This window comes from Typha angustifolia, chromosome 10 (genome assembly GCF_048772165.1).
Source record: "Typha angustifolia cultivar Huaian chromosome 10, ASM4877216v1, whole genome shotgun sequence".
Classification (NCBI taxonomy): Eukaryota; Viridiplantae; Streptophyta; class Magnoliopsida; order Poales; family Typhaceae; genus Typha; species Typha angustifolia.
This window is the reverse complement of record NC_133248.1, coordinates 470,596-496,817: the sequence shown is the minus strand read 5'-3', so window position 1 is coordinate 496,817 and position 26,222 is coordinate 470,596. Positions and strand designations below refer to the sequence as shown.

The following is a 26,222-nucleotide window of genomic DNA, read 5'->3' as shown; positions in this document are numbered from 1 at the left end:
AATAAATACCTATAAATATAAATGTAATTATACGAATCAAAACTTCCATTTCTTTAGAAAACACTCCTTCCTATGTAATTAAAATTGTTTTCATGCTGCTATATCTATAATTAATTTTGGACCAGACTCGCCTACTCTATTATTTATCATCAAATTAATTTCTCTTGTGGTCACTTCTTATCCGTTTCTAAAATAAGATGAACACCACAAAGAAGTGTTCTCGTTAGGGGTGTAATGGAGATGAGCTTGATCTAGTCAAGCATTGATCAAGCCTGAATTGAAATTAATTTCAAACCTAATTATAGGATCAAGCTTGAATTAAAATAAAGAAAATTTGTATATAACATGTTGTCTTTTAATGAAATTGTGGCATACACCCTATATTTTCACTATTTATAAATCAAGCCCTATAATTTACTGAATATGTGTAGAAAACACCGTTAGATCACTTAGTTGAGCTTAATCAAATCTCTGAGTTAAGTTAACTATATTAAAAAAAATTATGAAAATACCCTCAACTAAGTCATACTAAGGGTATTTTAGTTATTTTATAAACAAGGGCATTTTAGTTATTTTAGAAATAAAATATCTCTACTTAACCTAACGTATTTTTTGTATATATTTGCTAAATCATAGGGCTCGATTTGCAAATAATAAAAATATATGGTGTAAACCAAAATTATGTTATAAAATAAGGTATTATATACAAATTTCCCTCAAAATAATTTGAATTCAAGCTAATTTTAAGCTAATTTGGAGCTTGAGCTTAAATGAGTCGATCAATAAGCAATCTCAATTCGAACCCAATTCAAGCCTAATCCGAGTCTGATCAAGTTTGATTTAAATCAAGCTTGAAGACAAGTATGGCATGATTCAACTATAGATTTATAAACATTACAAAAATATAAACTAATAGAAATTTCATGTTACTCATATATATATTATATATTATTAAATATTATATTAGTATATCGAGTCTTATCAAGCTGAATTTGATCTAAGTCAATCTTATGATTAAGCTCGGCCGGGAATTAATTTCAAGCCTATTCTGAAGATCAAGCCGAGCGAGCTAGATTATTTTGACAGCCTAGTTGTTAGTTTCCTTCTCTCTTTTATGCAATTCTTGGATCTTTTAAAAGGTTAAAACCATAAATGGACCAGGATATGTACGCTGGAATAGTATTAATGAGAGATCTCACATGTCCTTCACTCAGCTATTCGATGTTGTTATTCTTAACCAAGTCATTAATGCTAATCTAATCGAATTGACACCTAAACCGAGCTCAGCGTGCCAATCATCTAACTGGTTGGTGCATTAAGAAGATAATATCCCAGGACCACATCATCTAATTAATCACGTCTTAGGTGAAGCAAATTAAGCAAACTAAATAATGGCTAAAACTATTGTAAACATTCTGAGGCCGTAACTAATCTCTTGCTTCCTTTTTCTTTTCTTTTTTACTCTACTTGATCTTGAAATGAATTTAATTTAGATGGTCAATCGTAATTTCTCAGAGATACTAAAACTACAACAAACAAAAAGAATAAAGACCATGCAATAATATAATTAAAACTCTAAGAAGCTATCACCTTAATTAGTTTCACAATGAAACTACCTCAATTAGCCATCCTATATGCTGTCTTTTATCTTGATTTTGTAACCTCTACAAGCATTGGTAGATTCCTATCTCCGCGACGACGATCGAGGATGGATGAACACACGGTTAACGACATCGGATTCTTGTCGCAACATGAGATGGATTTAACATTGAAGGAGAAGTAGTCACAGATTAAGAATCTCAAAACTATGTCATGAATTAATGCAGCCTAGGGTTTCTGAAAGAAGTAAACAAGTGAGATCTCCTCGTAAACCTCTACATTGATCTCTTCTATCTATGTTGTTAGGATGATCAGCTAAAATAAACAAAACCAGTTGCATTAAATGCTCAATTAGTATCTTGTCTGCAATTAATCTTCTGCTAGCTTCTTATGATAAGGAGGAGAAGCTCTTACTAAACTATCTCCCATGGCTTTCAATGCCACGTGAAGTTGAGGTAAGGAGACGAGAAGAGAAACACTCTTAATTATAAGGAATCTTCGATGTGGAAATGCGCAAACTACGGCGTCACCTTTGCTCTCTCTTCCTCCCTATCTATCTCTTTATCTCTTCCTCCTCTTCTCCATTCATTCATGACAGCTAACTATTTCTCACAATACTTTATATGTGCAAGTGTTTCCACATCCCCATGCTTTGTAGTAGTAGTAGTAGTAGTAGCAGTAGTAGTAGTAGTTCTAGTATATATATATATATATAAATATATATAGACTTTATAAATTACTCCCATATGATCATAAAGACTCGATCATCACCATATATAAGGTCTTGAGTTTAGTCCATACAATGAACTCTACCAACAAACCCTAGCTCTCTCTAGATCTTTTATTTCCTCCTTGTGGTTGTAGCTAGCCTTGTTCTATCCTCTATGGCCCTTGCAAGGGAGCGTAGTTCGTTCTACGATAATATAGACGGCGGCGAAGGGCCATCCGTTCGATCTTTTAGCTCTCCTTCTCTGGAACTATTCGGATATAAAAGCCTTCCTCCTATGCTCTCCGATATTCCGAGCAGCTCCTCCGGCAGCTGTTACGTGTTCGGGTCGACGGTGAATTCTCCGCCGCGAGAAGCTCCGTGGGCCTATTCGAGCTCTTCTGTGCTTAGCTTCGAGCAAGGTGATCGGTTACCGCATGATAGCTACTCTAACCTGGATCAAGAGGACGAGTGTGCATTATGGATCGATGCGATGGAGCAGAATTATAACATCAATCAATCTGGATCAGCAGACTCTAGATTTAATCAGGATCAAAGTTTTGAGATGAGTAGTGGGTATGGCTTTCTTTACCCAAGTTCCAGCTCGGTAGATGTCCTACAAGAGAGTTTTGGACAAGATAAAATCGCACAAAAGCGCCAGTATATGGTACTTGGTTTCTTTTATCTCGACTAGCTACTAGATCATCATGTTCACAAAGATTTAACTAAATAAATTTATTGTTCAACTAACGAGTGGTTGAATGACATAATTTGTTTTTCTTGCAGGGTGGAGAGATGCAGACTCCTAAGAAGCAGTGTGGTAGCAATAGGAAGGCCAAGGCCAAGACTACTACTAGTCCATCCAAGGATCCTCAGAGTGTTGCAGCAAAGGTAATTAATATACCGAGTTCTACATATCTTGGAGTATGTCAAGAACTTTTATGATGTTTATTTATGACTAATTATTAACATGTTGTAGAACCGAAGAGAACGGATCAGCGAACGGCTCAAAATTCTGCAAGATCTCGTACCTAATGGCACAAAGGTACTGCACCTTATTACTAATCATCATTTCATTGGTTTCATGATTAAATTTTCTTACGTTCTTATTTCACGCCAATTTATGTAGGTTGATTTGGTTACCATGCTAGAGAAAGCCATTAGCTATGTGAAGTTCCTCCAGTTGCAAGTAAAGGTGATATATATATATATACAACTAATCTTACTAGATTGATTCTTTGAAGTATATGAACTAAACTAATCATATATACTTGATTACAACTCTATAGGTTTTGGCAACTGATGAGTTCTGGCCAGCACAAGGTGGCAAAGCTCCAGAGCTCTCTCAAGTGAAGGAGGCCATTGATGCCATCTTATCCTCACAAAGAGATAGAGATTCCAACTCGAAGCAGTGAGCTTTCATGGGATCATAAGAACCAAGAAGGAGAAATAAAAAGGGAAGTGGGATACTCCTCATGCAACTAAAGACAAATAAAAAGGCATGCATGCATGGTTTAGAACTTAGAGAAGAAGAGAAAGGAGATGAGTTCTTAAGTTTCTAGTGCTTTTTTCCTTCTAATCTTTTTTTAATTTGCAGTGTAATGGTAACTCAGTGAGCTGCAATTATATATGGACATCTAAGAGAAACAAAGGATCCATTCCTTTGATTTCTTGCTCTTTTGTTCATAGTTATAATAAGCTCCTTTCTCTTTAACTAGATCAATATTTCAAGAATTAATCTTACAGTCCTAGCCCAAAAAGACTTAATTTGCTGTATATTAATTCATAAAATGCATGGAGCAGTAGAACTTGTCAATTGAAAATTACGCACTCGTGATCAAACAACAGAAATACCACCGGAATTGGAAAAGAATGAATTGAAAAGAATTAATTCCTCACCATAGTGCACTAGTAGTAAAATAAGGAATTTAGAACCACTTGCAGTCATAATAGTACTCTACATGTGTTAAGCGACGACCAATTGATTGTTCCTAAGTAGTTTAATGGAATAAAAATCTTGGTTTGATTCACGCATTAATTAGCAACTAACATATTATAAACACAACCAAAGATATTTTATTGACAATAGATTGCATTCACACAGATAACTCATGGCCTTCTTGAGATAAGTTTCCGAATGCAGACACTAAGCCTACATATCCAAAGTTATCTCTACATCACCTTGGCATTTGAAGTCATTGCTGAGTCCCTTCTTATTTATGGTGGCGATTTCAATGGATTGTCATTGATTTAAACACCAACTACTAGATCTCTGGCATTTCCTAGCTACTCATTGAGCTCATCATGCATATACTCTATCATTCATTTCAACTCAGATGACTATATTTCTTCTAAGGTTATATATATATATATATATATATATATATATATGAATGAAATAAGAACCTTCAAAGCTTAATTATGATGAGATCAATGAGTGAATTAGTTCAACAATACCTAAATTCTCTTGGAAGAAAGCTATTAATAGGCTTAGCTTAACTTCTTTAAATATGCAGATTCTTCAAATTAACATGAAGATTCGACTTGCCTTGCATTGAAAGATGCAGACACATGCATAAACATCATGGTTTAATGGCGAAGGCCTTCTAATTGAATTTTTATTACATTACCTGCTGATAGTGGTCCATATATTACAGCAATTTGCTCTGAAGGAGCAAGTAGTAAATTCTTAATGTATTACCAGATGCATCTAGAAACACTGACGATTGCCGTTGCAGTATTACAAATCTCACTTAGATAACCTCCTTAGGTACTAATACTCAAATTTCATCAATTGAGTTAGTGATCATTTATACTTCTTCTTTTTTTTTCTTGATACTCGGATCTACCATGCATGTCGATACGAATTTATGAATCACATGACAACAACCAAGTCACAACCTTTCACTATAACATAACAAGCCATTCATTAATAAGGGAGTGCATCCCTAAGTAGAATACCTGTTCTTCCTAGGGAAATAGCCATCCCTATCATAGCACTATCCCTCTCTCATAAGCGTTTGATCAATTGATCGTACCGCAGACGTTCTTTAGCCGACTACCTCATCGATCGCGATGATCGGGCCAATCTTGATTGTTATGAATATAAGATCATCAATTGACTCTAGATGTCTGTCATCTTGCTCTATTTTAATTCCTCCATGTAGGCAAAATTGTAGAATTCCACGGTGCCAATTCTTTTTAGTGGTAGTTAGTGAAGAGAATGATGTGTTCTTGCATCTGCTCGTCTCAAAGCAGGCAAAGGCATTGGGAGTTTGTGACTCTCCACACTTGTTTATTGACAATTAAATGATTTGTTATTTACTTTTCTACTTCATTTATGTGCATAGTGGTGAGACTAGTTTAATGCTAATTAATGTATAGATTGGAAGCCGTAATGTTTGAACAATTAAAGCTTGTTGGTTGGCCTGGCATTAATGACAAGCTATTGCCATTAACTCCCTCACATGCTTACAACATTAGAATGTTAAAATCCTCACTCTTAATGGTTAACAGATGCTTTAATAATTCCATCACATATAGGAGTACTGATCGAAAGGAGAGGGCTTTAATGATCAAAATTTGAAGGTAAGACGAGATGAGACTAATAGATCATTAGTCACTTATTATTGCTTATATATTTTAGTAGGGTATACAAAACCTTAGTCCAAATATAGCCACAGAGAAAATTTTGTGATGCATTACTTCATGCAGCTAAAATCACCATTAAAAGTTTCGATTTTTTTTTTCGAGTCAAAAAGGATGTATATATATTATGTTATTTTATCGACAAGAAACACAAGTTGTCAATTGGAGAATTAATTGCTAATTTTAAAGGATGAATATTGAGTGAGTTGCAACAAGAGCCTACATATACATGCATCATGCATGATGGTGTTCATATTAGAAAAGTAGTAGAGATTAAAATTACAGCTAAGTAACTTGGATCCTGGGAGGACTATTTAGTATTTGATTCAGTAAGGGCCACTTTTTATGATGAACTTGCCAAGAAGTGGAGTTAAAAAGTATAGTAGTCCATAGTTAACAATTGGTTTTCTAAGATCTACATTGTAAGATTCATGGACTTGTTCTGAGTAATCACTGAAAAGCTCATAAAAGCAAACAATTAATGTTGACATTTGAATGCCAATTTTTTTATAAGTCAACTATGCGGAAGGCCAATTAATCATCAGACATGTTTCTTAGTTTAAGTGGTCAATGCCCAACATAATCTACTCTTTCTAGTTGAGCTTCATAAAAAGTTCTCATCAAGTACCAAAAGAGGTAAAGTCAATCTTAATAGAAGTTTACTTTACTCCAGATATATGATGTAAAGAACTGACTAATGTACTCCTTAATTATTTCTGATTCACCTGGAAGACTATTACTTAATTAGTAAAAGATAACACTTCATCATAAGTCTATTCTAAGTTTTTCTTTACACATATCTATCAAAATTCCATCGTCACCGACTTTAATACGAGCGATAATTAACTCAAATACTAAGTATTATTTGCTAATTCACCTAATTCACTAATTACTCTAAAAGCTTAATACTATAAAAATAATAATTTTATTCATTCATATCAATAACATTCTAGTAATATAATACTAGTGACACATTAAAAAATAAGATATTTTTTGTTTCTATTATATATATATATATATATACTTGTAGATTAATTTCAAACATGATGACTACTAAATCCAATATATTATTTCCAACCATGTGGTAGAGTTAGAACTACACAATTGTAATAAAAAAAGAAAAAAAAATTAAAAAAAAAAAGGAAGATGGGAGCATTAAATGATAATTAATTTTCTAACCAAGACGTGAGGAGCTCTACTTCCCCAAACATTAATTTGTCAACAGTATTAAAATAATTACAGAGATTAGTAATTAATAATCCTCGCACGTGTGTGACGGTGCCTCGTGGTTGGCGTGCTGCCCGCCAATGCCCATCGAGCTTAGCCTACACGTGTCGACGCGGCGCTCGTCCGTGCCCCTCCGACTGATTGGTGCTTCGAGCTCCGCAGCGAATCCTCAACTCGGCCGTGTATTATGCTGCCGCGTGGAGCTCAGTTAAGCTGGCCACGGCGGCAACCTAACATGGGCCACGTAAGCTCGCATGGCGCATCATGCATGATGCATGGGGCGTGTGATTTAAGGAGTAAAGAATATTTAAAAAAAAATTAATGGTTGATTCCTTGGATTATTGTCTAAGATACTATTAAATTGATGGGTTTAATATTAGTTCCAATAATATAAAGGGTAAGATCGTAATATGCGCAAAGATGGTTGTAATTAGTTTAATAATGTATTCATATTTAAACTTTAAACCTTGTTTAATTAGGGACCTTATAAGGATCTCAAGCATCATTCCATTAACTCATGGGATTTTTACATAAATGCCACTGAATTTATTTTATTTTTTCAAAATTATCATAACCAAGGGACCATTTTCTAAAATACCATTATTATCACAAAATTATATACTCCTCCAGAAATATAATTATGTTAGTTAAATCTAGATGATCATAATTAAACTTGTATAAATTACCTAAAGTAATTCAAAAACAATATCATCATCATAGTATAAGAAAATAAGAATCACTTATAAATATTTTACACTCTAAATGAATAATTTACAATGAGTATTCTACGAGTATTTCCTCAAAAATTAATCATACTGCAAAAAAAAATTTATGGCAATTATGATGTTTTAAAAGTTTTTAGTGGTAATTATGTAAACTAAAAAATGCTTATAATACAATAATGGCCCTTATACCTTGATTTATTGAGGTTGGACTATGTACAATATGGGCCTTATGCCTTTTTGTTATTCTACATACAACTTATGATGCTATATATTGTGAACACCTGAATCAAATATTAGATGCTGATATCCAATTCCATCTCTTAATTGAACAATGATGAGAGTAATTTCTAATACAAAATTTGGAGTTTTCAATGTAGAAAATAGGGACTAAAAAATTGTCAAATTTGAAGGAATTATGCATTATTTTCTGTTATTCTCTATCAGATTAAATTTTTATAGAACAGAGTAAGCTTCTAATTTTGATTGGAGTGTGTTTAAAATCTAGTTGGGCTTTGAAGTTTACTAGGAAATTTCATTGTATAATGTTAATTTAAACCATGGAGTATCTCTCAGATACTAATGCTTTCAGACTTACTGGGAAATGATCATTTCTTCCACATTAATCTGATATTTATGCAGTAGAAATGTAACTAATTAAGCTCTGATGACCATCTATAATGAGTGAATACAAAGTCATTGAATCAAAGTTGTGAAGGATATTATAACACCAAGTTCTAACTTCCAATGTAAATTTATGAGGAAGTATAACATCTTGCAGAGTTAAAGTTATATTGCCAACCTAATAGAAAGATCAACAATATGAACTTTTCAAATACAACTCAAAGATTTGAAGGAGATTAGGTGGTCCTGACTTCTGAAATACACTATTCAATCAACCAAATCAAAACATTAGGGAATCATCAACTGATAAAATAAAGGAGTGGGTTTGACAAAGCCTCTCATTTTGTACAAGTTGATAGCCACTCAAGTATTAGCACATATCTCAATCTTTATATAAAACATAGCATATTGGTACTCTTGTGATTGACTGATTCATATCATACAACTACTGTCTAAAATTTGAAACAAAGAAACAGCCCACATTTCAATCCATTCTTTCTGTTTGTTCTTCTTTCGGTGTGATCACAAGTTAGATATTGACTACTTGTATGCCAAACTGTTATCTGCTCTGACCTAATAAGGAAGCATCATTTTCGCCTTTTCGATCTTCTCCATATCATCGAAAGAGTAAATATCGGAAATGGAATTTTTGGCTCTGGTATGCTATAAGTCACAATAAGAACAACCATAAATATTTGAAACTCAGAGATAAATGTAAATGTTTTGAGCATGCTAAGACTACTTACTGTAAACTTGTAGGTTCAATTTGAGAGAATTCCATGTTTATGAAGCCACTGCGCATCGAATGATGCTGCTTAATCGCAAGTACTCGACAATCGAGGCTCCTCATACCGAAGTTCGGATCAGGGGTTCTGAAATTTAGAACCAATTAATATTGAGGGAAATTTCTAATTTAACTTACAAATTTTTGCAGAAAAATGAGTTATTTGATTAACTTAGTCAAGAGGTCAATTGTGAAATCAAACAATATGTCTGTAGAAGGTATTGTTACTTATCTGACAACTATCTTAATCTGAAATTTTGATTCAGCAAACAGTGGAACTAATCTAGCCCTTCTAACTAATTAACTTTAGATGATACATGAAAGATATGAGAGTTTTAATTTACTTGTAAAGGAAGCTCCGATCATGGAGCCCGACGAAAAGCGTAGTAGCTCTGATCTTGCTCACCGTCGATGCTACCGACACCCGAGGATCGCCTTCGGTCACTAAAATCTCCACCTTAGCCTGCAAAATATTCAAATAACTTTTCTAATGGCATATACTAATTATTAGAAGCAGAAAAGAAGTTCAACACAAGTATCATAATTGTAAATTTCCTAAATGATAGCTACAATGATTGAAACTTTAAAACTCACAGCAGTTGAAAACTACTGACATGACAACAAGGATCAGCCTCGGGAATCGTACCTCGGCAATTCCATTGCACATATCCTTGAAAGAGAGTGCCAATTGGAACCCCTTGAGCCTGAGATTCCTTTGCTTTTTCTTAGACCTTGTGAAGGGGCAGACATAGAGTAAAGTTATCGAATCACCGCCGCGGATAAAATTGCGAACCGCCCACCGGAGGGCAGCCCGGGCTGCCTCTTCCTCCTCCACCACCACCACCACTCTCTGGCTCTCCATCTCTCTTCACAAATTTTAAAACCAAAAGAAGTAAAAAAAAAAAAAGGAAAACTTCATACATTTGCTTTCCTTTAGACTCAGTAGTAGTATGTATGAGGCTTCATGGGCCCAGAAAGATTATATTAAAGGTATGTAACTGTTTATGGATAGAAAAGGTAGGAGAATTGGATTCACTGCATTCATAGATGAAATAATATTATGTATTGAGATTACTTGGCAGGGTGTGAGTGGATTCTGAAGAAAAAATTCTGCAGCCATGGATGCAGAGGATCTAGTGAAAAAGAAGGTAAGTGTAGCTTTCTCTGGACAGTGTCTTTTGCTCTGTTAGTGCATTGAAAGCAGACCAAACAGAAGACAAGCATTAAAGCCCGTCATATTGTTTACTGTTTTCATAATTAATTATACCATTTTGTGCTCCTTTGATTATATCATTACATATATATATAATTTTAAAGCTACGAAAAATAAAATAGTGTATTAGGTAAGATTAGGTGACTGCTTAAACAAGTATCTAGAATGTAATAATATAATTCATAATCTCCATCAGCAGTTTTGGGCTGCCACCAAAGATATGAATCCAATTCACTTTCTGGCAGCAAACTACTCGTGAATGCAGTGAAAGTGTGTGACTACTTTTAGCAACTGGGGGAACGTGTCTTTCATGTGAATTAATGACTAATACTGCCCATGATTTAGTTAATTCTTATGATTAGAAGGGTGTGATTAAGGGGATAATGAGTGATGAGGGGAAGGGAATATCTCAGTGGGTGTGTAAGACCAAGAGGGTGGAGATAACACAAGCGACGTAAGCTCTGCTTTTGTTAGGGAGTAATAGAATATCTTATTAATGGAAACGTCATGCCTCTCTCTCAATCAAAGCTCAAGTTGGATTTAAAAAATCCGAATAAAATACATAAGAAAAAGAGTCAGAACTGCGAAACCTCTCACTCAGATAACAATCGGAGTCTAAGGGTTTATCTTTGTATAAATATAGGTTATTTACATGAATAACTGGAAATTTTTCAGTTTTTACAATTTAATTACGTTGGGTTTTTTAATTTAACATATAATTTTTATAATCAATACATATTTTACTATGGTAGAATATACAAAATTTATTATGCACACTGAATTCCATTATCAAATAGAATTATATTGCAAAAGCCCCGGCAAATCACTTGACAAACAAAGAGTAAAATCCAAGCACTTTTTATGGCAATGCAACTTATTTTCATTCTTTCTAAGTTCAAACACACAAGCACAAATTTTTTAGTACCATACCAAATAACTGGATTCACTTGCTGTTCAGCTGAAAACCCTAGTCAGTAATACGTGTACCTCGTAGATATTATATAGATAAGGAGGGAAACTGTGCTGCTATTAAAACTACAAACATTTGCGAAATCATTCAACTGGCTCCACTGGTTACAGTCCAATTTTCATCAGACTGCGGAATAAAATCAGTTGCTGAAGCTAAGTTTTTCAATGCAAAATACATGACAAAACAACCATGCTAATGCTTGTACCTAAGGGCAGTAATTATGGACCACCTTTTACATAAGAAACAGGGTTGAGTCCACAATGAAGACACTCTGATCTTTCCATTAAGTTAGTTCCACTCAACCTTCAGCTGATACAAAGATCGTTTCCATCAAGCTTGACAGGACAGGTAATCACCAAGCTTATCCAAAGACTAAGTTTATTCCAACATTGATCCAGAGACTCCTAAAACTAGAGAGTATAGTACAGAAGCAGCCCCTATCATCCAACCTCCTTTTCATCCAAGACTGGTGCAAGTAGGATCAACTCCCTAGGAAGCACGGTTTTGGAAGGAAGGGCCACGTCCCCTGCCATTGTAGCCATAACCTCTACCATAGTAAGAGCCCCGACCACGACCACCACCACGAAAACCCCGTCCACCACCACGAAAAGGTCGATGCCTTGGGAAGTCTCCAAATGTCTGCATGAAGAAAGGAAGCTTCAAGCATCCTAACAGAAGGGCAACAAAAGAAGATTTAAGGAGAGTTTCCACATACCTCTGTATCTATCTTCAACTGCTCTGAGAATCTTGTCCTTCCATTCTGTGCTCCCCGGTCAAGTGAAGTGCAAGAGAGTGAATCGAAAAAGTCATCCTTGACATAACCAGGCTACCAGGAAAAGATGGGAAAGAAAAACAAACTAATCAGCAGCAGTACAAATGCTAAAATTCTAGAATAATCAAAGATCACAACATCAAGTAGCTGCTTTTACCTTATCCAACTTTGGAGCTGCTTCATCATCCTCTAGATCATCATAATCTTCATCCTCATTTAGTTCTCCATCATCCTTCGACTGTGCTTTACTTTTACCAAGATGACCCCAGACTTCATCTTTTTTGAACTTTTCATTCATTGCCATAAAATCAAAGTCTTCAGTAAATTTTGTCACAGTGCGAGAGTACTGCAAAAACAAAGAGCAAATAACTTCATCAACCAAATTCACCTTTATTATAGAAGATAATATTGACATTAAAGACAGGAATACACACACACACACATGAAAACATTCTTAGATCTAGAAAATATTTGACAATTTATGAAACATAAATCCTCCTTGGAAATCTCACATATTCCCGTGAACATAAAAAAGGGGCAAATGTATGAATACTGAAGGTGCATCAAATGGACATCCACAAAAACCACAATGACCAATATAAGAACTATGTGCCAGTAATAACTGCAACAGAAGAAGCACAACAAACCTGAACTAGTCTAGCTTATTTTACTGACAAAGCAATTGGCAGAAATAGGATTAAAAACAAAATAATTGGAACTTCTTAAATTTAAATTTCATTTGGGGTTCTACATCTACTAGCTAGCAATCACAAAGATATATCGTTGCCCACATGTCTGTAGCAATTTTAATTGAACATCATTCCAACAAGATTGAGTAGAAATCATTTAATGTAGGCATGTCACGGAAGTACAAGATGGAAATACTACCTCCATGCAAGTCAATGTTGAAAGAGAAAGCTGATAGTGAATACTTTCTGTTATTGATTTATTTCACTAATAAATTAACTGAGGTATATCAAAGATAACAGTAACTCACATTATATTTGATTCTGCAGTAAAAGATGTGTAGCAGCTAAAGCATTTTAAGAAAGGAAAAACAAAGGAGAGAAACACATACCCCACTTCCTCTTCCTCTACCACGCCCCCTATTGCTGTACTGGGTGTATGAAGTATCGCCATTAGGCTGGAATTCAGGTGGCGTATTAAAAAAACCATAGCAACATAAATTCTTTTAAACTGAATATTAAAGCTAAACTGCCAGACAAGGAAAAACACATCAATTTTAGAAGAATATATAGAAATAAAAGAACCTCCAACTGAATAAGTAAATCACATTCAGAGTCCAAATCCAGTCAGAAACAAAATTTGTAGTTCATTAAATTGTCGTTTCATATGCATGGAAAGACTATTTACCCAGGACAAAATTTTAGCAGAAATTGTCATCACTCATCAAAACATGCTTTATATTTATGCAAGCTTGTGCTACTATATTGCTTATCAAGAAGAACAAATATTGTTCATATGAGGCATTACAGTGCCTATGTGCTAAAGTTCATGCTTCCCAAATTGAAGAGGTGCCTGGAGTGTAAATGGAAAAAAGACAAAACATTAAAATAGAGAGAATTGCTTTCTCTCAATTGAGGACAGTATTATCCTTAAATTAATAAGAAATTTCCAAAAGTCAGTTATAAGAATATGGTTAATTGGGAAATTAGAACTAAATTTCTTTTCTTCCCCACAAAATCATAGCAGTAACGAGAAAGCTGATATAAATGAGTATTGCAAGAGAGATAGAATAATATAGAATGAGTCCGAGAAAGTAAAGAAGTGGTATTAATCAATGGTCAATGAGAAGACGAGCAAAAAGAAATTAATTTGTTCAGAACATTTTCAACATGGACAAATTGAAACTATACAGGCGATAATTCTAGCAGATCCAGAAGAATGCTATGAAAGAGTAGAAAAAAGAAAAAATGGAACTTCGACCTAGAAGACAGAAAACTGTTTGGAAGCCAAAAAAAAAAATGCTAAGGCTATTGCTGCTGAAGCTGATGCTGCAGTTCTTAATGATGTGGCAATTTTATATGGAGGCACAAGGCACAATTATAGTATCTACATCCTTCATAAGAAGGATACTAAGAGTCCTGCATCTGACAATTGATCTTATGCATTGGCCCCATAAAAGCCTGAAAAGCTTCCCCATTTCTTTTGACTTTTTGAAGCAAGAGTAAGAATTATCATTAGGTACCCAGCCCAGTGTCACTTAATAAAGATCTAAAAGTTCATGATGTAGTATAGAACAAAAACAAGCACTTGTTAAAACAATCTAGGTTCTTCTTTGCATTATGTATCAAAATTAAACCTTCTCAACTACTTCTCACTCTATTTTCTTCTATCAGATCTAATAGTTTATTAAAAGCAAGGTTCTTTTCAAGATATATTTGCATTAAATTCCACATGAACTACTCAAAAAAACTACGAAAACTAATCCTTGGAGCATTTGATTTCATGGGAAAAACACAAGATGTAAGCACACGCTCTCACTTAATATAAGGGACAAGGAAAATAGACAGAAGATTCTACTGACCATTAAGAATTCAGAAGCTGAGAAGCAAAAGCAACCAGATAATAACCTTGTTACAGGCAAACAGAGAAAACAGTATTGTCTTTTACCTATGATAATAGATAGCTAAACAAGACCTAAGTTAATTGCATTAAACATGAAGAACTTTGATAGTTCACGATGCCACATACAATGGTAAAATATGTTTAAGAAACAATGATCAAGTAAAAGTAAGAAGTCAACGCTGGCACAACTATGCAAGTAAAGCCCACAAGACACAGTACTAGGCAAGTGAGTTGCATTATCAAAAAAGGGAACTCGAAGACCAAATATGCCAAAACAGAACTTCTTCAATGAAATATTGCTGAAATGATTTTCTTGTTGATATCATTGCAACTATACATGTGATCATATGAGTACAAGAGCTAGCATGGATAGATTTGGACAAATGCAATTCTCCTGCTCCCACAAACACAAATGAAGAAAATATGTAGAAGATCTCCAGCGTACCTTATGAGCAGCCGGTTTAGGTAATGGCAATATTGGCTCCTTATTTTCAGCTGCAACATGCAATGATGGTTCAGGTAAAAGTGGTTTAGCTTTATTTTCTAGTGGTTTGGTTTCTGAGTCTTTATGGGTTGCTTGCAATGTTGTTTGCAAAGGTGGTTTCAAGGACTGAGATGGTTGCAGGGATGGTTGCAAGGATTGAGATGATTGCAGGGGCGTTTGCAAGGGCTGAGATGAAGGAAGTGTTGATGGAGAAGCCTGTAGAAGTTGACCTGGAGTCACAAGTGGTACCAATGTTTCAACTTCAGCTGAACTGGATGAAGCAACGATTGATGGTACTGTCTGAGACATAGTTTGATAATTCAAAGCTGCATCAGGAATAGAAACAGGCTTGTTGCTAATAAGAGAAGGCATATTTTGTGCCATGGTTCCACTAGATTCAGTATTAAATGTTAATGGAGTCGCAAATGGGAGACTGAAACCAAGAGATGGTGCAGGAACAGGAGGAAACTCTGGAACATTTTGAGATCCCGATGGCACAGATGCATTAGTTCCAGGAAATTGCAAAGGCTGCTGCATGGAATGGGGAATTGACAATCCAGGGGGTGGCCGAAGCAAAGGTGGTTGCTGCAATTGGGGAAGCCCACTTGACGGAGCATAATATCCTTGCCAATACATTGGTGGCATCGCAAGGCCAGAGCCATTCGCAGCTGGAGGTGGAGGAGTGGAACCCCATGACCCTAAGCCTCCTCCTGGCTGATATAGAGGGAAACTGCCTTGGAAGGTTGGCCTTTGAAGCCCCAATTGACCTGTGTGTGAAGTGATATCTGGTACAGTTCCAGTTCCAATAGAAGGCAAGCTTGAAGTTGACGATGGAGGACGAGAATAATGTGACTGTGGAAACATTAAAAAGTCAATGAGCCTACGATGGGAATGGTACTCAAAATTTTAACATTGAAAAGCTTTACCTTTTTCATCAAAAAAAAAAAAAACTTTACCTGAATAATAGCAGGATCATTGTGTATTGAAGTAGCCTGAGCTGGTGGCGAGGACTTAACTTGTAAGTCCTGCAGAAGTACAGGAATGAATCAAAATAAAAATTATGGATAAAAATAAAATCATATATGAAGCCTGCAAGCAATGGAGACAACAAATGAAGCCAGAAAATCTTAGTTTCATGAAGACATCTTGTACATGATAAAGATCATTAGCAACTAAAACAGATTGTATCCAAGAGAACTACAAAAAGGTATGTAACTAATCGTGGTCTCCATGACCATCCAAACAGAACAACAGCTAGCAACCTCATGGATCTTGAAGTGTCAAATTCATGGAGAAGCAGTCTACTTATATGATTACATCAGATAATCAAACCATTTATTTCAGTATCACCTGGAAGCTTGTACAACTACATAAATGAGAAAAGCACAAAAACCAAAAACTGCTGATAACTTCATCTATATTCAGAAGCATTAGAATCCTACAACATCAAGATTGGTGGCAACTCAACCCATACGAAAAATGGTGGCCACACCACCATCTACATGTTCTTATTCACATTAAACATGTCAACGATCCCCTTAAACAGCGTGAACTTATGTAACATGTATGCTTAGACCAAACTAAAAGCTGCAACATTTCACCTCTATAACATAGTTGTAACTAACAATTAGGATGGACAACACTAAAACATTAAGAACAGAACAAAAATACTTGCTGCCTAAGACAAATTTTCACATTAGTAGTGGAAAGAAAATAAAATAGCACATGCAATATTAAAAAAAATGCAAAAACAGAAGCAACAAACTTGCTTGAGAGTATCAACTGTCAGAACATGTAGAAACATGAAATAAAATCACTGTCTATCTGGTCAAAAGAAAACATTAGTAAAGATGATATGCCAGCACAACACTGGTTTTAGCTTTAAAGTATAATTTACCACATGAAATAAGAGATAATGCCAGCATAAGTCAGCAGAGTGACAAATTTTGAGTCCATCAACATAGGATGGTAGATAGGTAATCGCTGTAACCATTACTAAGATAAAAGTCATAACATGCTACAAGATTGTTCATTTTTCACAAGCTATCCTCATCCTCAGATATGTCTTAGACCTTTACAGTCATAATCACTACTCCAGCAAGAGAGCAAGAGTAGTATTTAAAGCTCAAGAATGTGTCAGCAAATTATACCATTTCATGTACAGTAATATGCTTTTTTCATGTACCTTAATGTCACTTCCTCGAAAGAGTATGTATTCATAAATTTTGTCACTAGGGAGAATTTGTGGGCCATCTTTCTTTCGTCCTTCAGTTCCAAATGAACGTACTACAGGATAAAAGTAAATTAGTTAAAGCTAACAATAGCTTCAAAGTACAACCAGCCTGCATGTTAATAAGGTCACAAATTGAGATGGCACAACAGATAGCTGAATATTGAATGTTAGAACAAAAGGGCTAAAATAAAACAAAACCAAAAGGATTTTACAAAAGGTGCCATGAAAAGTATAACACTTGTTGGCATGCAGCATTCGGGCACTTACTCACTGATGCTCTACATGTATTGCAAGTTTAGATGATATCTTCCAAGACCATTAAAAGTCAGTGAGAAGGATATAATAGATCTTATTTAGCAATCATTTTATCAAAACAGCCAACAGAGAGAGGGAGAGAAACAGGACAAATAATTTATCGTTCATCTGCAGCACAAAAGACAATTTTTGTGTGTGTTTCTGAAATATAAGGAGTTGGAAGGTCAGCTGTTTATAAGTCTGGTCATGAAGGTGCCAAACGAATAAAAAACAAGGTGTAGCAAGTCATGCCGGATGGCCTCAGCCTCCCTTACAAAAAGAGATTGTCCATTGTCTATAAAAACTTACAGCCCAATCTGCCACAGAAAAAAGACAAGTTACCCATATATAGTTTATCCAAATTAAAGCACTACCTAAAATTATGTCAATCCTACCAGGGCTAATTTTGCTTAAAAATCCAAGGATGAAAACCGATTATCTCTATGGCTTTGCCACTACTAAGTCAACAAAACGTTATGTGAAACACAAATAGTACCAATGGAGTAATCAACAACCAAGAACCCATAATAATGACCAATGAGGGTAAGACTTTAAAGGATTGAAGAATGCAAATAAGCCACATAAACTCCTTCAAAATGGGTAAAAACATTAACTGCAAGATTTGCAAAGGATAGTATTACGCCAGCATCATGAACAAATCCCCTAATAACAAAAAAAACAAACAACCAAGTCTCCTAAATCCATCTAACGACCCAACTTCTCTCAGAATCAAGATTCAAGATCGTATAAGGAAAAGAAACCCATTAAAAACTAACATAACTCAAAGTAATGCTCTCCTCACCATATACCAATTTCATCAGGTGCATTAATCAAAATCCCAGGAAGAAAAATTTGTTACCATCACTTCAAATTTCTCCACATAATCCCTAAAAGAGACAGAGTGAGAGAAAAAGGAGACAAATTCCCGGAAAGTCATCTCAAAACCCTAACTTTCGAGCATCAAGAACACTGAATATGTTTCTGGATAAAGAGAAGAGCAACCCAAAACAGCAACCGCGGTATATTTTAACCCAGAATATTCAAGCCCTCCAAAATCGTTATTCCAAACATACCATTACTAATAAATCCTTCACAGAATCCCTAAAATAGAATATTTGAATCAAATCACCATAAGGGATATTAAGAACCCTATTTTTCGAGCATCAAGATCATGACGTTCCGATCCCACAAGTCGTTTGCATTACTAAAGAAGCCAAGAACAAAACTCTCCCAAAGGGAAAAAGAACGAAGTCAACTTTCCCAAAGGGCCATCTCAAAACCCTAACTTTCGAGCATCAACAACATTATGTAATAGATTCGGCCGAAGGAAAGGAAACCTAAGAGAGGGATCCAAGAAGTACCGTTCCGCAACCCGATGCTGGACTCCTCGGTGTTGATGTTGTAGAGGATCCCTTCGTATCTGATCTCGCTCTTCGACGTCAAGCTTATGAGACTCCCTATGTAGGAGTCGGCGGACGCCCCGGATCTCGACGTCTCCGGCGCCGACATCGCCTCTCGCCGCCTCTTCTCGCCGCCGCAAATGGTTGAGAGAGAGAAGCAGAGAACCCTTCGCCTTTGGGGGTTTCCTTCCTTTGTCTCGAATCTATTGAACTACTACGAGGCAATTTTGCAAAATTGACCCCCAATTAGCCCATTTTATAGTTAGTTTTATTTACCCATTTTACCCTTGAAGATTTTTTTTTTTCTTATTTTTGCATTTATTTAAATTGAAGGATTTTGGTCTGAAAGTTAATAACTAATTATTTCATTATAAAAATATTATAAGCTTATGTAATAATTAATCTAAATAAATATTTAGAGTCGAATCGCAAGCTAATATGTTTATCTGAGCTAATTGAATCAAAATTTTAGGAGTTGTATTATTAACATGATAATTAACCTAATATATGGGCCCAAATATTAAGAGCTAATTCTAACCTAGGCCCAATAAGGGCCCAACACAGGATCTATGTCAATTCTTAAGCCCAACTATATATCCAAAATTTATGGAAGTGAATCAATCCAAATTTTTGCCACAATATTTTTTTCAAAATTTTTAATGAGGTTTCCACAAATGCTTAGAGAAATATTCTGTAACAAGATCATGAGATTCTATGATCAGATCCCTCACTATATATATATATATATATATAGCAACCTTTGAACACAATGGCTTGCAACACTCCTTGCTTCTTCCTCATCTCCTCTTTCTTCTATCAATCTTCTTTTCAATCATGAATGCCAATGCAAATTTCATCACTAACATTTGCAAGAACATTTTCAATGTCAACTTCTGTACGTTGACACTCCTCTCAGATAAGCGAAGCATCAAAACAATGTATGTCCCCGGGCTCGCGAGTATTGCTCAAGATATTACAGTCTCTACAAGCTCCACTGTCTTTTATCACATCAGTGATCTCGCTAACCAAAACCCTAGAACTCCAAAGGAAGAGGCCTTGCACTAAATGTGGGCAAATTTATGGGAACGTCATCGAAGATCTAAAAACTAGTTGCACTTTATAATTTTCTTTTCCCCCTAACTAGATTTTTGTTTTGTATTGTATAATGTTCAAACATAATTATATATCTATATGATCATGCAGCCAGAGAAGGTATCAGATACAACTAAAATTTAATACTGTTGATCTATTATACTTATAATTAATCAAATAGTATCTAATAAGGAGACAAAGATAATAAAAGATAATGGCATTGATACTGCCACTTGGACATGATGGAATATTATTGATTTAAATTCTGTCAGTATTTCCTGAACTACTAATACAATCTTGACAATAAATTCCAAATATATTCTTGAATAAAAAATTTTCTATTTGTTCTTAGTGATCAGACTCGCAGTATTAATAGTTCACAATAGAGTACTGATTTAAATTCATTAGACCCTTAATAAGTAAATTAGGAAGATGTTTATTAAACTTATAGTAGCTTTTTAGTGCTCAATCTCCATTAAGGGGGGATAGATGAATTTTAATATTTTTTGAGTGGATGGCATTTAAATTTTAAACTCTCTTCTACTTACTCCAATTGATTAAGAGGAATTAATGGAGAGACTGCTACATAACAAAACAACCATAAGGAACCATGCAACTCCAGCCAAATATAAAGCTGGGCTGGATAGGGACTCCTCACCCTTGAGACCTCAACACTAAGGTACATCTTAGAGAGAGAGACAGAAAGCTAAGTTTTTTATTTTTAATAGATCGTGAATCATTATAAATCTACTTCTCTCTGATATATAAGTTTAAATTTTAAGTTTACTAAATATCAACTTTAATATTTAAGAGAGGAACTCGTGATATCTAATAGGATTCGACCACTGGACTACAGTAAAAAAAACTAGGTTAATGGCTAATTCTTTTAACTTAGGGCTCTCTCTTCTTCTTCTTTAATCCAGATCCCAATGCAATTTAACTCCTATGTACTGCAGCCTGTTGCTTTAGTTGTAAGTTGCTGAGCTAATTGGCAGTGCTAAGTGGTCCTCCTGCCCTTGTTGTTTTACCTGTGATCAGAGACTACTACTACTACTAGTACTTACATGCCTCAGTTAGTAAATATCATGCACTATTGAGTATTGACATTTTCACTACTAGTTAAGTAGCATGGTAAATCTTGCTTGGTTGAATGATGGGCCATAGTAAGTATTTCAAAATGTGTTAGGTGTTTAAGAAACTACAAAATTCCTGTCACATTATCGTTTTCAGTAATCTCAATAAGTGTGATTTTGAACTTAATCTAAGATTTATCAACTAATAATATCGTTAAAGACATGATATATACTATTTATCTATTACTTAATAGCTTAATCTATTAGATCAATTTTTATCAATATGGTATCAAAACTACTTTTTCTTTTATCTGTCTATGTAGTATTAGGGGCTACATATGAAGTGCTGAAGACATAATGTACATTATTAATTTGTTATCTAATTAATAGCTTAAGTATTTAAGTGGACTGTTTATCTAAAGAGTATAGTTAGTATATTTTGTTGAAGAGATAAGGAAGAATTTGCAACTAGAAACAGCTGGGTAAAAGGAAAGCCAATTCTTTTCCCTTGCAAACTAGAAGTAGAGGATTGATATATTGTTTGTGTGGCTGGCATTCTTTTGATGTAGTAGCTGTGACTAAATTATTCTTTTTAGTAGGCCAGAGTGCCTCATGCTGATGCCTCATTAAATGTTATCCATTAACAATGCCATATACTATACATACTATATCCTACAAAGAAACCAACATACTCTGCCTTCTGCCTCCTTCCAATAATAAAACATTCAGAATCTTCAAATCTGGGTAGAAATTGGACCAAGTTTATTTGTCTTTCCAGAGTAGTCCTGTTGATAATGATTGAGTGTGATAAGAGGCACATCATATGCTCAGTGTACCCCCAAATATGATCCCTCTGATCCTCCTTGCAGTCTCTGCAGTTGGCTATTAAATCCTATCACAGCTCAAAACAACAGGCCATAGAATATATTTCAGCATGTAAAATTTGAAACAAATTTAAGAACATTAAGCTGACAATAGACAAACTGGATGTAATTTAATACAAATGAGTTTGATCTAATAAATTATTTTAGTGGTAGAGATACTTGATAACCTCTCGGAGGTCGACTCATTTCTCTTAATAAAAAAAAAATAGTAATACAGATAAAAATAGCTACTGTATTCGTGCTCTTGAGTATTATTTTTATTTTAATTGGCAAGCAATTCAAATGTCAAAATTAGAGATAAAAAAAAATAATAGAACATTCTACAGGAACTTAGGACAAACTACTAGTGTACTTAGTAAACTTCAAAATTTGTAAGTGTAATATTAATGCAAAAACATACAAAGTTTCAGGGAAAACAAAATCCTTTTAAATGGTGGAAGAAAAGGGTACAGCATGTGTTCCTTCTTCTGCATTGATATGCATGCAATCACATGCATGGTTGCATGGTCCCCCCCACATATGAGCATATCTCTTTTATTAATCTCTTTTCACCAATTCACCCACCCTCCAATAGAAAAGAAAAAGTGATGCTTGATGACAGAATTATAGAAGGATCTTTAGTAAGAATAAAGGAATAACAGTTACAAAGAAATATAAAAAGAAAGAAATTTAAGATTAAATTATAGTTTAAGTAATTAACCTTTATGTGGTGGTCCATATTAAGTTGCAATTTTTAGATAGTCACCAACAGAGATGCAAAAATGATTTAAGTGTCTTCATAAAAGTACAATTTGATTGAGGATAATGAAAAAAATTGATGCCAATAAATCACATTAATTTTGGATAGAAATTTTAACTATTGCATTTTAGTATGGGCCTAAGTTTGAAATACAATAGGTAAAGTGATGTAGGATTAAATTACAAAGGATAACTGTAATTCTATTGCTGAAAAGAAGGATTAACAGTGAGGTAAAATGAAGAAGAAAAAGAATTTTTTTTATCCAAAGTACAAACCAAAGAGCCACCAAAGCACCACTGGCTCTTGCAGACCTCTGCAACTATGCATGTTTTGCAGCTACTGTCAACTGCCTTTCACCTCACTTTTCTTATTGTTGCCATATCCATTATTACCACTAACCTTGGGCAATGTGAAGAGCCCTCCAATAAATAGCAACTCTTCAACTCCTTCCAGCTCTCCTCTCAATGCTGCCATTTCTATAAACAAGAATTCCTCTCTTATTGCTCATCTATTCACTTCCCTTCTTCAACTGTTCCCTGGCCTGTGCATTGGAATGTTCTCCTACACCAAAAAGATCTCTCCTTTATTTGGCTAGCTGAAGCAGAGCCTGAGAAGAGAGAAAAAAGAAGGAGAAGAAGAACCCACCTTGGATTCTCTTCTTTTGACATTCTGTTTTCTTGCTCGGGTCTCTTCTTTTCCCTTTTCTTGAGATCCCAGCTGCTGCTTTCCATGGGAATTTTGGTTTTCCTTCCAATGTCGTGAAATTCTTGGGCTTCTCCCCAATGTTAAAACCTTTGTTTAAGAAAAGGAGAGTAAAAAAAAAAGTCCATGGCTTCATCACCTATTGACGGATTCCTTGTTGGGTTCCTTTAGTTTTACTTGTTTACTTTAGTGCTACTTTGCTTATAAGAGGCACAGGAGGAAGAACACAACTCTTGTCTTGCACTCATTTGATCTTCTTTGAGTTAGATACTATGAGGAGGAGTACTACCCAAGCTCTTCTACTACTTCCACTCTTCTTCTTCTTCTTCTTCTTCTGTGGCTTCTCTGAGACAGGAGACTCGGTGGCTCCAATGGAAAGAAAGGAGCAAGATGCTCTGTACTCAGTAATTGAAAGCTTTGTTGGTAAATGGTGGAATGGCTCAGGACTTTATCCAGACCCATGTGGATGGACCCCAATACAGGTTATCATCTGGTACCTAAAATTCTTTTTTCTCATTAATTTTTTTCATATGTGTTCATTTAATTCAGAATTACAAACAGTGTAGAATATTAACTCTGGTAAGTTACTTGAGCTAGAAGTGCTAGAAATGTTGGAATATCTCATGGTGGACACATTAAGTTTGATAGTTGAAACTTTTAACCTTCTTTGTACCTTTTTCTTTTGTCCTTTTGAAATCTTTAATTCATGCTAGATTTTTACTCAATAGTAGTTCTGTTAATTTTCAGAAATAGAATTTCCAGAGAGACATTTGTAGTTTAAACCCTCAAGAGTGTTGTGATGCAGGGAGTATCTTGTGACCTTTTTGATGGATTCTGGCACATTACTGTTTTAAACATTGGACCAGTCTTTGAGAACTCCCTTGAATGTGCTCAAGATGCAAAGTTTACTCCTGAGCTCTTTGAGCTCAAGCACCTGAAAAGCCTCTCCTTCTACAATTGCTTTTCTGCCCATCAACCTACAACAATTCCGTCCAGCAACTGGGGGAAGATATCTCGGAGCCTAGAAACATTAGAATTCAGATCAAATGCCGGCCTCACCGGGTCAATACCCCCCAACCTCGGTCAGCTTACAAATCTCCAGTCACTAGTACTAGTGGAAAATGCGCTCACTGGAGAATTGCCTCGCAAACTTGGCGATTTAGTCCACCTTAGGAAGCTCGTGCTCTCAGGAAATCAGTTCGCCGGTTTGCTACCGACTTCTCTCGGTAATGATCTGAATGAGCTTTTGATCTTGGACATGAGCAGGAATTCTCTAACTGGTTCTCTGCCTTCATCACTAGGTGGTCTGACTTCACTTCTGAAGCTGGATTTGAGTAACAATCTCTTGCATGGGAGCCTCCCCGATGAGCTTGGAATGCTAAAGAATCTAACACTCTTAGACTTGAGAAACAACAACTTCTCTGGTGGATTAGCTCACTCTCTCCATACCATGGTCTCACTCCAAGACATGATGCTATCCAACAATCCATTAGGTGGTGATCTCAATGGATTTGGGTGGGAGAATCTAGTGAATCTGACCACACTGGACTTGTCCAACATGGGCTTAATTGGAACAATTCCAGAATCCATCACAACCTTAAAGAGTCTAAGATTCCTTGCATTGGACAACAACCACCTCTCTGGCAGTGTTCCTCCAAAGCTTGCAGCTTTGCCTTCTCTTACTGCTCTCTACCTCAATGGCAACAACTTGACAGGAAAGCTCGAGTTCCCTGAAGGATTCTATGAGAGGATGGGGAGGAGATTTGCCTCTTGGAACAACCCAAATCTATGTTACAATGCTGTGGCAGTGACTGCAAGACATGTCCCTGTTGGTGTGCAGCAGTGCAAGGATGAGCAGCAACAAGCATCAGTGGAGAATTCAGACCTGAGAAACAAAGTGGATAACAGTAAACCAGATGAGAGTTCAAGCCTCTTGGCCTCCTTCAGTCTCTCAGCTTCCAAAGTCGATGGATTTTGGTGGCTAATTTTTGCTCAAGAAACGGTGGCTGCCTTCCTTCTGGTGATGCTATTATAGATAATGGACAAAAAAGAAATATATATACATAGTAGATCATACAGAATGCTTGTTGTTCTTTTTTGAAGTTTCTTGTAATGAATCAATGGTGGCAAGGATGATTTACAAGAAATATTCTTAGTATATCCGAAATCCTTGTATTGTTCTAAGTCATTCCAAAATGATTTTAGTAAATATAAGAAAAACCAGAACATTCTCTTCTTCTATATCATAATTTGAAAGAATATTTAGTGGAAGGCTGGTGACTCTGTGCCTCTGTGGGCTATATACTTTTGAGGCACTGACCTTCTGAAACAAATTTAAACTGATTCCATAGTAGAAGAGCATAGGCTTCTTCTGTAACATGGCAGAGCCTATTGCTCTGCATACTGCAAGCAGACTTGCAAGAATAGGCCCACTGCTTGAGGAATATGCTATTTGGTATTTTCTTGA

At 35.4% G+C, this 26,222-nt stretch overlaps 4 protein-coding genes across 5 annotated transcripts; 2 read left to right on the top strand and 2 right to left on the bottom strand.

The window, feature by feature from the left end:
- Nucleotides 1–2,511: 2,511 nt before the first annotated feature.
- Nucleotides 2,512–3,837, top strand: LOC140768079 (transcription factor RHD6-like). Its single transcript, XM_073108170.1, has 5 exons — nucleotides 2,512–2,972; nucleotides 3,092–3,196; nucleotides 3,285–3,350; nucleotides 3,435–3,500; nucleotides 3,595–3,837. Exons 1-5 carry the CDS (start codon nucleotides 2,604–2,606, stop codon nucleotides 3,718–3,720), a joined length of 732 nt encoding a protein of 243 aa, XP_072964271.1. The 5' UTR covers nucleotides 2,512–2,603; the 3' UTR covers nucleotides 3,721–3,837.
- A 4,837-nt stretch (nucleotides 3,838–8,674) lies between these two features.
- LOC140768080 (uncharacterized) lies at nucleotides 8,675–10,215 on the bottom strand. Its single transcript, XM_073108171.1, has 4 exons — nucleotides 9,957–10,215; nucleotides 9,655–9,773; nucleotides 9,273–9,398; nucleotides 8,675–9,189 (listed from the first exon to the last, which is right to left on the bottom strand). Exons 1-4 carry the CDS (start codon nucleotides 10,170–10,172, stop codon nucleotides 9,114–9,116), a joined length of 537 nt encoding a protein of 178 aa, XP_072964272.1. The 5' UTR covers nucleotides 10,173–10,215; the 3' UTR covers nucleotides 8,675–9,113.
- Nucleotides 10,216–11,636: 1,421 nt separating this feature from the next.
- On the bottom strand, nucleotides 11,637–19,480 carry LOC140768076 (protein decapping 5-like). The gene is made up of 8 exons (XM_073108167.1): nucleotides 19,227–19,480; nucleotides 17,524–17,624; nucleotides 16,295–16,363; nucleotides 15,300–16,190; nucleotides 13,344–13,409; nucleotides 12,423–12,611; nucleotides 12,209–12,319; nucleotides 11,637–12,132 (listed from the first exon to the last, which is right to left on the bottom strand). The coding sequence occupies exons 1-8, from the start codon at nucleotides 19,372–19,374 to the stop codon at nucleotides 11,983–11,985; spliced, it is 1,725 nt and encodes a 574-aa protein (XP_072964268.1). The 5' UTR covers nucleotides 19,375–19,480; the 3' UTR covers nucleotides 11,637–11,982.
- Nucleotides 19,481–23,382: 3,902 nt separating this feature from the next.
- Nucleotides 23,383–25,964, top strand: LOC140768077 (uncharacterized). 2 transcript variants are annotated; one of them, XM_073108169.1, is made up of 3 exons: nucleotides 23,383–24,237; nucleotides 24,561–24,981; nucleotides 25,057–25,964. In XM_073108169.1, the coding sequence occupies exons 1-3, from the start codon at nucleotides 24,028–24,030 to the stop codon at nucleotides 25,788–25,790; spliced, it is 1,365 nt and encodes a 454-aa protein (XP_072964270.1). In that variant the 5' UTR covers nucleotides 23,383–24,027; the 3' UTR covers nucleotides 25,791–25,964. The 2 variants fall into 2 exon arrangements, with proteins under 2 accessions (XP_072964270.1, XP_072964269.1); XM_073108168.1 differs by having other exon boundaries at nucleotides 24,561–25,964.
- Nucleotides 25,965–26,222: the final 258 nt, after the last annotated feature.